General features: G+C 41.5%; 1 protein-coding gene across 5 annotated transcripts in view; it reads right to left on the bottom strand.

The window, feature by feature from the left end:
• Positions 1-12,065, bottom strand: part of pds5a (PDS5 cohesin associated factor A) — a 39,924-nt gene continuing 27,859 nt past the window's right edge. For 2 of the 5 annotated variants that reach the window (XM_085409925.1, XM_085409926.1), the window contains exons 10-33: positions 11,279-11,373; positions 11,016-11,161; positions 10,544-10,695; positions 9,841-9,954; positions 9,392-9,473; positions 9,250-9,298; positions 8,292-8,431; positions 7,847-7,962; positions 7,238-7,343; positions 6,966-7,126; positions 6,624-6,747; positions 6,322-6,480; positions 6,120-6,188; positions 5,854-5,990; positions 5,594-5,717; positions 5,288-5,492; positions 4,668-4,782; positions 4,257-4,389; positions 3,890-4,009; positions 3,442-3,504; positions 3,134-3,282; positions 2,962-3,049; positions 2,614-2,882; positions 1-1,153 (exon numbers count right to left, since the gene is read on the bottom strand). In XM_085409925.1, the coding sequence (XP_085266051.1) occupies positions 1,150-1,153; positions 2,614-2,882; positions 2,962-3,049; positions 3,134-3,282; positions 3,442-3,504; positions 3,890-4,009; positions 4,257-4,389; positions 4,668-4,782; positions 5,288-5,492; positions 5,594-5,717; positions 5,854-5,990; positions 6,120-6,188; positions 6,322-6,480; positions 6,624-6,747; positions 6,966-7,126; positions 7,238-7,343; positions 7,847-7,962; positions 8,292-8,431; positions 9,250-9,298; positions 9,392-9,473; positions 9,841-9,954; positions 10,544-10,695; positions 11,016-11,161; positions 11,279-11,373 (2,920 nt within the window). In that variant the 3' untranslated portion in view covers positions 1-1,149. Of the gene's footprint in view, positions 1,154-2,609; positions 2,883-2,961; positions 3,050-3,133; positions 3,283-3,441; positions 3,505-3,889; positions 4,010-4,256; positions 4,390-4,667; positions 4,783-5,287; positions 5,493-5,593; positions 5,718-5,853; positions 5,991-6,119; positions 6,189-6,321; positions 6,481-6,623; positions 6,748-6,965; positions 7,127-7,237; positions 7,344-7,846; positions 7,963-8,291; positions 8,432-9,249; positions 9,299-9,391; positions 9,474-9,840; positions 9,955-10,543; positions 10,696-11,015; positions 11,162-11,278; positions 11,374-12,065 lie in introns of those variants that run through there. The other 3 variants (XM_085409928.1, XM_085409927.1, XM_085409929.1) reach the window with 3 other exon arrangements.

Raw genomic sequence — 12,065 nt, 5'->3', positions numbered from 1 at the left:
TAACATCTAAAAGCATTTATTTTTTTTTTCTTTTTGGAAAAAATTAAATATGATCATGAGTATAGGCATATTTAGTCCCCGTCATCAACACAACCCACATGGCATCCACTCACTCGATGCTTAAAAATCAGGAATAACCCAACAGAAAACTGACAAAAGTACAAAAAATATTCAATCATAAAAGATGAACAAAAACCTGAACACATACTTGGATAGTTATATATCATTTATGCAATCCAAAGTGACGTACTTCAGAAGTAAAAAAAAGAAAAAAGAAAACAAAAGTCATTAAAACCCAGCTCATTTTCAGAGCCTCTGACATGTCCAGGGCACGAGGCAGCGAGCAGAGCTGGGAGCACAGTATCCAGAAATGCTTGACCGCTTAATTTTGTCCATTTACACGCACTGGAAATAAATCAAAAGGCCTTTAAAAGCATTACTGGTGTCACTTGAGAAGCACCTGCAAGTTTCTAACTGGCCTTGTGATGCTATAAACAAGCAAAAGCACCTAAACATACCAAAGTTAGAAACCTAAACTTACCAAAGTGTATAAAATTTTGGTGCCGGTACGTCTGTTAAACGCATCAGGTGTTCCCATATTTAAGCCAACTGCTGCAAAGATTTTAACTGTTTTCACTTAGATATTCAAAAAGTTTTCAGTGGAAAGTTACACAGGCATATTTACAAAATATAACTGTGTAAAAAACCGATGAGAAAAAAAAAAAAAAAAAATACTGTGCAACTCAGACACAAAGAGGAAGAGGTCAAGAGACGTACAGTAGGATTTTCCCAGGGGATTTAATAAGCAACAATCATAACCAGATTAAATCGGCTGTAAAATATCCATCCTGTTTTTTCTTAAAAATGGCTCCACAAAAGAAGCAAAGAGCAACAAACACAAAGGAAAAAAATAACATGATTCTGAGTAAGACCTACATACAATGAGCTTCAAATCATGACTACAAGGTAAAACCTTCTAGAGTGTGTGTGTGTTTGTGTGTGTGCCTGTGTGTGTGTTTTAAGAAAGGTCCATAATGTATCCAGGAAAGCTGTAAGAGTCAGAGGAGCTTGTACGCAGGGTTGGGAGGATATAAGGAAGAGTCTGGCCCAGTCTCTACAGTCTTGGTTTCACCTTCAGTGGTTTCCTCTTTACCTGAAAGACGAAGTTTTGAGTCAGTGTCGGCGCAATCATCATCATCATCATCATCATCAACGTAACATGTACACAAATCCTTAGATAATATTTAGGTTGTTCCTTTAAATCAGGGATCTCCCCAAGAGTTCATCAACTTGTACAAACATCTGTAAAAACTAAAAGGTCAATTCTGAGCAACATCTCAGTAGTGATCACTTTGTAATGCAGGTTGCCCCTAAAACCTGTAGGAACAGTAATCACTTTCAGACCACAGGAATATTTTCATTACCCCAGAGGAGGGTTTTTAAAGCTCCTACATCAGAGTAGGCACTCTCTGCACCGACAGACTGTACGGTGGCGTCACATTAGTGACTCCTTTGCAAAAATCAAAACTGCCATTTTGAAAGCCAGTGATGAGGGATATAGCTACACAAAGAACCCCATAAACCAACAAAAACAAAAACAGGTATACCATCACTTCCACATCCTCCATTGTTGTGTTCATGTCACACACAAATTATGTCACAGGACTTTCAGATAATGGAAAATGACCAAAACCGAGGGAGATAGACTTAAGCCAAGTAGGTATTGGTGGAAAAGGGCTGCAAATGGACATTTTAAGTATAAAGTTGCCGTTCATTTTGCTAGGTACACATGCTCAGTTTCTCATAAACTCAAATCTCTTATCAGTCAATCACTTGTTAGCAACTCAGTCCATTTAGGGAATGCAGACATGGTCACCACAACCTGCTAAGGTTTAAAGTGAGCATCAAAAAGTGGAAGAGAGGTGATTCAAGGGATTCAACATGGTATGGTCTATGGTATGAGTATTTTAGAAGCTGCTGATCTACTGGGATTTACAGGGAATGATCCCAGAAAATATCCAGCGAACAAAAGTTCTCTGGGAGAAAATACTTTGTTGATGCCAGAGGTCAGAGGGGAATAACCAGAAGGCTGTGAGCTGACAGGAAGGCAGCAATAACTGTGCATACCTCATTACAACCAAGGTATGCAGACGAGCATCTCTAAACACACAAGTTTGACTTTAAATCAGATGGTGTATAGCAGGAGAAGACCACACCGGGTGCCACTCCTGTGAGCCAAGAACAGAAAACTGAGGCTGCAGATCACACATGTCACCAATACTGGACAGCACAAAACTGAGGCTTAATTTCTGCTGCCACACTGGGAAGGTCGGGGTCAGAATTTGGTGTAAATACCATGAAAGTATCTATCTTGGCTTGTATTATGTTTCAGGCTGCTGGTGGTGGTGTAATCATGTGGGGAGTACTTTCTTGTAGCACTCTGGGCTCCTTAGTACACACAGAGCATTATAGCACCCTCTGATGGCTGCTTCCAGCAGGGTCAAGGGCCATGTCACAAAGCTTAATGAAAATGAGTTCACTGTACTCAAATGGCCTCCACGATCACCAGATCTGAATCCAGCAAACCACGTTCCTCTCATTCTCAGACCTCACCTCTGCAGGTCAATCTGTCTCTTTGTCCCTTCGTCATTCTGCTGCTGCTGTTTTGACATCTTGATGTTGATTGACTCTGCAGACGGGTTCGAGTTGGGGTCAGCTGCCCTTTTCCTGCCTCTGCTGGTTCCACCCCCCACTGGTGCCGCTCCTCCCTCTTTGTCAGCTGCTACTGGAGCAGCAGCAGCTGATTTAGGCGGGCGACCACGTCGTTTGACAGGCGACGCTTCTGTCCCGGCATCGGGAGCTGCTTTCTGACTGGGCTCGACCTGGGAAACGGCAATAAGAGTTCAGTTGAGTAAAATCAGTGCTTAAACGCAGGAATGTGTAGTTCCCACGTGAGATTACCTTCTTCACCTCTTCAGCCTTGATGACTGGGTTCTCATTGTTTTCCTGTGCTCTGCTCTCTGATGACTCAATGGTAGAGCTGCTGTTACTGCGAGACGCAGAGAGTGTCAGTGATACCGGAAACTTTATGTCTAAGAGCGAGCGCCTGTAGCATCTGTGTCTGCGTGCTTACCTGTTCTTGTTGATTGTTGAGCTCAGAGGAGAGGAGTTGGTGCTGGTGTTACTGGTTGTGTCTGAAGCTGTGGTGGTCTTGGTGAAGATCCTCCTCCCTGGTACCGTCAGAGGCTTGTTCACTGCTCCTAACACAGGAGCTGGTTTGGGCTACATAGTGAAAGAGAATTCAGCTTTCTGTGCTCAGAATAACATGGAAAAAAATTTAAACCTCTTAGCTCCACATCATGACTCAAATTTAGAGTTTACTGGCAAACTGTGGGTAACAAGCCTAATGTAACGTAACAAGCCTCGGTGTCGTGCATTTACCTTTCCAGTGAGCAGCATTTGTCTCATTTCTGCCGTCAAATACTCTTTATCGTTTTTGAAGTCCTGTTGAAAGAAATTAAAAACAAGACAACTGATCACCGTAAACCCAAAACATAAATAAGGTCATGATTTAGATTCCTAACTGCACATAAGCACAATTTCCCAGCTCTATACCAGCATGAATCACTTTCCATCCCCAGAGTCAAACAGCTCGATTAGCTGAGATGACCAAATGTGTCCAACCCTAACCATTTTCCTGTGTGTGTGTGTGAGACACATATCTTTGTGGGGACCAAAAATTGGAAGTTTACTATGCTTGTGGGGACAAACAGCCTTTATGGTGAGAAAATAAGGGCTGTTCCCCTGAATTTGAAGACTCAAAATGTGGTTTTAGTGTCAGGGTTACAATTAGGTTACAGTTAGGAAAACGCTAAGGTGTGTGTGTGACCTTGTCCTGTATGAGGAAGAACTTGGAGGGTAAGACAGGCTCTTTCGGACAATCCAGGTGACACGCAGTGCTCTTGTTGGCGATCACGAAGAGAGCGACGTCACAGACAATGTACAGTTTCTGTAATCACAACATGAAAGAAAGCCATTCAGTTGCCCGATTGCTAAACACACTGTCTGCCCAATAATGCAGAATCCAAAGATTTTACTTTGTAATTTTAAAGAACAGGAATGACTCAAATTTATAGTTTACTGGCAAACTGTAAATGCAATTCAAAGTATTAACTCTATTATATAAACTACACTGGATGTCCAGTCAAATGTTTTTAAATGTTAAAATGCAAAACTGTAGTAACACTATTACATACCTCGTTGGCCTTTGCATCATCAGGACACTGAGCATCCTTGGTTTGTTTGATATTTTCTACCATCTTCCTAAGAAAGGCATGACTGTTGTTCTCATTCTTGGTCATCAGCACTTCAAGCATGAACCACAGGCATCTATATATGAACGAACACACACACACACACACACACACACACACACACACACACACACACACACACACACACACACACACACACACACACACACACACACACACACACACACACACACACACACACACACACAAAATAAATATTCTTTATGCCACAGCTGTACGATCATCACTTATGTGTATTCACTGGACTTTATAATAGAACAAAAGAGCAATTTAGAAATAAGAGCATTTTTGGAAAGGCAGTCACAGCAGGAGGCTAAATCAAAACACACTCACTCTTTGATGTCTTTGAGCTGCTCATATTCATGCGGTTTTGTGAAGTCTGGGTCATGAGCCAGCAGGTGGATCATGTAAGGAACCACATACTCAGGAAGAAGAGAGACAAGTTTTTCTGAGGAGAAAGAGACAATAGCTAATTTTAATGCGTGTGAGTAACTTTCTATGTCCCCTTTTTCAATGTGGGAAAAAGAAAACGCCAGGTGAAATGTTACTTCCTGAATAAGTATCTCAATAAATCTCAGCCAACAATACTGGTACTTTTTCTGTGATGCTGTGTTTGAATTAGAAAAGCCAAACATAAAACTGTAAAATGACCTTTGGCAGGACAAAAACAAAGCTGTTCTGAATGCTGTAATAAAAACAAACCAACAAATAACCATTATCATCATGTTTCTCTCTTCTGTTTGATGCTTTTTTAATTATGCAGTGACTTAACAACATCTGACTAAAGTATTTATTCCAAAAGCTGTTTTTCCAACTGACTCAAAAGCCTAATATTAACATGACATTAGTAACAATTTGTACTACATTTGGATTAAACGATCCTCTTTCATCATCTAAACTGCCATCTAAGAAAGAGCACATTAAAAACTGATGTTTCGGTGTAGAGAACTGACCCTGAGCGAGGGGGTTTTGTTTGATGTACTCTCTGCGGACGGAGATGTTTTTGAGGAGGCACTGTCGGGCATGTGCGCGGCGCTCCTTCACCGGGTCCTTGGCGCACAGAGCGAACACAGCCAGGTATTCGAGGGGCAGCAGCAATTTCACAAGAGCCAGGTGCAACTTCTGTGCAAAGATCTGACGAACCTGGTAGCACTCGTCCTGCACGGAGGAACAAACCGCGTCAGTGGATATGAAGTTTTTTTTTTTACTTTTTCATCGATGACAGAGGCACTAAAGTCTGATATGAAGGTGAGACTTGCATTGATAACGAGGCCACACAGCTGAAACTGCTCAGGTGTGATGATTTCATGGTAACACGGCTCTTGTGCCAACTTCATAATGGCTCCACCTGCAGCCAGCCTCAGACGGGACATGTCCGATTTACTGTCAGGAGTAGGAAAAAACAACCGGTCACCTCAAAACATGAGCCAAGAAAAATTAAGGTCTCCATCCAAAGCACTCCCACACATATGACTTTTAACATCCGTCACTCAGCAAAGGGACCTCCAGCCCCAGGTACCTGATCTTCTTCTGCTCTGTGAGGTCTCCTTCGCTGACCAACATGGCTGACAGCAGGCGCAGGGTGGAGTTCGCTGACTTGGATTGGTTGTTCTTCATTCCTAGTAACCAACGCACGAGCAGTTTGATGGCCTGAACCTTTGGGAACAGAAATTTAAAAAGAGAAAGATCCTTGTTATAAAGATTCTGTTTTTAAAATATAATGAGACAAAAAGTTTTGATGAAGAACCTCAAACAGACTGTATTACAACTGAAATCACCTCTTACCTTAGCAAGAACTTCCGGTGAGACTTCCTCATCAGTGGTCCACAGTTTTCCATTCTTGTTTCCTACCGACTGAAGTAACAAAGGCACAAGCCAATCAGATTTTCACTTTTTCTTTTTGTGCACGTGCGTACACACACACACGCGCACGCACGCACGCACGCACGCACACACTTCTTGCCTACATACAGGGGTCTTCACTTACCCGGTCATTCATGAGCAAGTCCTTCACGATGAAGTTGGCAACAATGGATTTCATTGGGGAAGCAAACTGATCTGGAGCCAGCATGGAGATATGGCCCAAGGACACGAGAGGCGTGATGAGCTGCTCTGGGACGTCTGCGTTCAGACTACGTGACAGAGGCTGGAAGAAGAAACAAACGGTGTAAATACATCAATACAAAGAAAGGAAAGATGACAAAATGTTTGAATAAAGCAGCCACATATTTGATATGCAATCGAGGTGATGTAAAATCATACGATTGCTCAAGTGGAATAATTGAATACCTCAAAAATCTGTGCCAGCTGCACTTCCTTGTTGTTGAAGATGGCATGAATACAGTGAACAGCCTGCTTGGCCTGGTGAGGGGTGCCCCGCTTGGCCTTCTGATGCAAGATAGGAATCAGAGTCCTGATGGACAAACAAGAACAAGCGATTAAAGACCAACACAGCTAATTTTGTAATTTGTTTTAACCCCTAACTTAGCATCTTCAAATGTATAGTGCTGTTATTTAATGATTTACCATTGGTGAAGCACCGATAAGTGAGTATATTGAAAGTAAAGGCACATCTCTTGAAACGTAAAGACTCCTGGCGCATTTACGTCTCTGTAAATTTATGTCACTTACGATCTTATCTGCTGTAATTCCGTCTCGATCTTCTGCCCAGTGTTTCTGAAAATCTGGATGGCTGCCTCTGCAACTTTGTCATCCTCCATCTTCAAACACTGGAGCAGAGACTCGTAGGTCTCTGCCGAGTGAAATGCGGTGGGGTGGGTGAAAGACAGAACCTGGAAACAGAGAAGGAAATGTTTTCTAAGCAGCATCATACAGGTATTTTGTTCTTCTTATTATTGTGTGCTGACAATTTGATTTCAGTACACTTTGGTGACAGCATGTACCTTGAGTAGCTCCAGTCCTGAGCGGATGGCTGTATCAGGGGTAACACCTTCCTCATCATCATCAGCTGTGCCCTCAATAGACTTGTTCAACAGCTTTACCAGAGCACTAAAGTAAAAGATGAAACACAGATTATTACTACTCCTATATTAAGCAAATTTATGTCCAAATTTGTTTGGTTACAGCTTCAGGAAGTAAAAAGGGTTGAGTAGAAACTGTTAGACTGCAAAGCATGAGAAGTAAAAGTCATTCAGTACATGTGTTTATTCAGAATGGTGTTTTTCCACAATGAAGAAAGGGTTAAACTTATGCCCTGCCAGAGGCCTGCAGTTACACCTTATCGCCACTAGGTGTCTCAGTGAATGAGGAAAGTCTGTCTATGGTAAAGTGTTACACAATGACAGAGACAAAGCTAGGGCATGAAGCAGTCTGAGTGAGGGGAAGAGACACACTGCTAGTCATACAACTACCTGTTTTGGAGACTATACAAAAACACACTGGTTTACTGTGATCCAGTTTACTGGAATCAGAGTTTAAACTTAAACACATGTTAACATCTTAGCTCTGTTTTGAGTCTGTTCCATCAGTGTTCACATGTGAATTTTTCTGACCTGATGGCTTCAGAGTCGATGTGAACAGGAGCAATACGCTCCAACAGGAACTTCACCATCTCCAGGAACGGGTTAGTGGGCTGTTTGGGGAACGTCAACTTCCGAGTGATTTCCCTCTGCAGAGAGTATAAACAGCATCATAACATCTTAATACTTGTCATTCTGTGCATGTTATTATGCATGCACATTCACAGCAAGTCATGTATTATTAAAACTCTGGTTAAGAGGGGAAAAAGTAAACCTAGCAGTTATTTTGCTCTCTATCACAGTTCAAGACTGAAATCTGTCACAGAAATCTGCATTTTCTTTGACTGACTGGACCTTTAATTGAAAAATAAAGTTGTTTTGGTTATTTCGTGCTTTTGGTCTGATACATTCAAACTAACAGCACTGAAATTAGGGACCAAACCATTAAAGAGAGGAGGCATCAAACATGTCATCTCACCACACAAATCTCAGCTTGTTTGCAGGAGCACGTCGGACTGATGAGCATCTCCAGCTGAACTCGGAGCTTCTCATCCTCACCGAGTACCTGATTGAACTTCTTCATGAAGTCCTGAGCTTTCCCAGCATCTGGGAGGTTCTCTGAAAACACAAGGCAGAGTTATAATAGGCGGTAAGTTATGCACCTAAAGAATTCAAGCTGACCCACTGGATTATCCATCATATACCCACAGACTGCAACAATGACACCTTGACATGAGGACTGGTGTGGCCGAGAGACAAATATTGACCCCATGATTTGTGAACAACACGCTTGGACATATTAAGCAACCATGACAACACTATTTGCATTTATTTAAAGAATAGTGATATTGTGCTATATATACACAAATACACACTGTTTCAATGGTGGATACTAGGACTAATACTGGGCCAAAGTTTCAAATAAAAAAATGCAAATAATCAGGGTAAAAAGCTCAGGTTTCAAACTGCTTTAAACACTCGTCTAGTTTCTGACAGTTTTTCTAGTCTTGGCTCTGTGTGATGTAAAAGAGAGAGCCTGTCTTTAATGTGAACACATCTCCGGCTGTGAGTAAATGGTAAATGAACTGGTTCGTATATGGTGCTTTTCTCCTTTACCTGAGCACTTTAAGCACTTTATACAACATGCATCACTCACCCATTAACACCCTAATGAAAGCATCACAGAGGAACTTGGGGTTCAGTATCTTGCCCAAGGATACAGGCTGAAGCCGCCAGTGATCAAACTACCAACCTTCCAATTAGAAGATGACCTGGTAAGCTACAGCCAGGAGGTAGGTTATTAGTGTGAGGACAAATAACCCACTTGCTGCTCAAACCGTGCTTATGAGGGGCAACCAATCAAAGAAAGACGATTTAAAGAGAAGCTGGCCTTAAAGAACAAGGACCTGTCTAGTGTTTGTGTGTATGCAACTTACTGGCAATACTCATCAACTTCCCAAACATTGCTGTGTTGTTGGCCTCAGACTAAGAGAAAGGGAGAGAGAGAAAAAGAACCAGGTTATAGTTTTAAAGAATAGGAGGAACAGGTGATCAGTGCGTGTGTTTGCATAAATGTACCACTGGCAGCTTGTGGAGGTCAAGCAGCTCCTTGACGAGGCCTCTGAGCATGTTCTGACACTTCCACATCTCATTCAGGGCCCTGAAAGCAAAAATTAATTACACCAAGAGAGAAAAAAGTATTCAGTCTTGTTATGCTTCTTTGAAGTCCACTTGTCTGCCGCCTGGGGCACATTTGTAAGTTGTGCATTGTAAAACAAATTATCTGCAGACAAGTCCACGCCGCCACAAAAAACAAAAACCAGACAGGCACACAGACATCCGCAAAGACCCTTACGGTTACCGCAAGATGATGAAATTTATGTCACACAGACTCTACGGGACGCATACATGTGTAAAGAATAATCCAGGCAGTTTTATGGTGTGTGTAATATAAAAATATACTGGTCATTTTTCATTTGTACGTATCTATGATGATTTGATGGTGTCATTAGTGTGGGTTTACTGACTTGACAGCGTTCGTGTCCAGGCAGGCATACAGGTAGTAGAGGCATTTCATCTTCTCCTCTGTATCAAGATTGTGAGGGACCATGTACTGGGCAAAGATCTTCTCAACTAATAATCTGCAGGAAAGGAAGGAAGAATTGTTTGAAAACACAGAAAAATCAATAAATCAGCTAGGGTGCAAGTTTAAAGGCCTTCTCTGCTTTAAACACTACCCAGTAGTGGACAACTAGCCTTATTCTGCAACATTAATCCAGGAGAAAAACTCATTATCAAAAACACTGTAGGAAAACAGTTCCTTTAAAACACATCAGTCCTCTTAGCCTGCAGCAAAGACCTGGTGCTGTAAAGTGGTGCACTGAATTGGTCTGTCAGCCTCATTTCTGATTACCGGAGTTGCTGCTAAGGCTGGTCTGCAGGTCACAAGGTACAAATGCTCAAATATTTCACCTCAGTCCTAACACAATTATCAATTAATTGAATCTAAAACTTATCCGCACTGTTTCTTTTCCTAAAAATGAAAAACAAAATAACTTCAGTACTTTTACTTTTTTGCCCTCGCAGATTCGCTTTTGCCTTTTAAAATGCAAATGAAATATAAACAAAACAAACAATAGAAAATAAAAAGTAAACCTCTTGGGTTTTGTGAATTTGATTCTTAGCAGCAGTAAATCATTAGTCCAATTTGTAAAGCCTGCATGTTCTCACTTGTCGTCGATGCTGTTCTGGTAGTAGATGTGCAGCAGTTTGTCTTTGATCCAGCTGATCTTTTGGGCAGACTCTTTTCCAGCCTCGTGGTGCAGACAGTATTTCTTGTAAAGCTGAGCCAGGCCCATCATGGCCTCCTTACGCACACGCCACTGCAGCAAGAGGGAGGAAAAGGGAAGAGAAAAAGATTAAAGATGAAAAAAATGTAATTAAGATTTTGGAAGTACATTATATTATTTCTTGTTTGATAAAGAAATTATGTTGCATTCAGGGAAATTTCATCTCTTTTATGAACACTGTTATATGTTATACATAATTCACTTCATAAGGTCAATAACTACTGATGATGGCACTAAAATTACACTATTGTTGCCATGACAACGTTAAGTGACAAGCCAATAAACCCACACGTCACTAGTTCTAATGTAACACATCCCCGTTACAATATCTGTACTACAAATATTTATCTTACCCTCTTGTCTAAGGTCCTTTCCCGTACAAAGCCTAACAGCTGGTCATTGACCAAGTTGAGGTCTTTTTTCCCAGCATTAATGATGGTGACGATGACATCATGACGAATGGCTTCCTCTGGGTCGTGGGAACGCACCTTCAAATACTCTGAGGGAATAAAGAATAATAAAGATAAGCAAGAATATTTCTGTTAAATCAAGATGAAAAACAGCAGGTTAAGACTGAAAGTGGAAAAACTCCCAAACACAAAAAAACAAAGCAAACCTGTCAGGTCTTTTGCCAAGTCTGGGTGGTTCATGAGGCAGTGGCTGGCAAACTTTACACACTCTAGCCTGACTGGTACATGGATGTCATTGAACCTGGAAACCAAAATACAGTTACACATAATTAATTTAATTAGCCATTAAACTTTGTAGGTAAAAGAAAAAGTGCCTCAGTAAAACTTAGTAAATAAGACTGATGAGGCCTACACTGTTTCCCCACACAGACTTTACATAGACAGGTCTCACAGGCACCAAAGAATAATTGGCCACTTATTTTAAACATTTCTTTTCTTCTTTAAGTTTTTACACAGAAAACGCCCTCTCTGCAATAAAAGTACTAGAGGAAAATCCCCTCGCTATTATTTTTAAAGGTTAGTCACTGCTTATTAGTGAGCCTGTGCCCTTCCTGCCTTGTGTTTTCTCTGCTGTCTGACTCACTGGCCAAGTTGCTCTTGTGGTGGTCCTCACTATCGTTCGGTTAGATCACCAAAGATGACTACGTCCTGCTTGATGTGCTTCAACCCCACAGTCTTGGACTTACTGCAAGCTCAAACTAGAACGTTGGGTTACTTAATTCCTGGTTCTTTGATAACAGAGTCAGGTGTTTCACTGTGGGAATCGCCTTGGTGTGACCAACTACGGAAGTCACGATTCCCATAGTGAAACACAGAGCGAAGTTAGAAAAAGAACCTTTATTCAGCTGCCTCTAAATAGAGAGCTGAGTCCACCTCCTTACAGGACTCCTTAAATGAAGGGATCTTTGTTCTGCTCTGGACAGCTGCTGTAAC

Source organism: Rhamphochromis longiceps, linkage group LG6 (assembly GCF_057381845.1).
Source record: "Rhamphochromis longiceps isolate RC_006_pf linkage group LG6, R_longiceps_female_GT1.1, whole genome shotgun sequence".
NCBI lineage: Eukaryota > Metazoa > Chordata > Actinopteri > Cichliformes > Cichlidae > Rhamphochromis > Rhamphochromis longiceps.
This window is presented reverse-complemented; position numbering and strand designations above follow the sequence as displayed.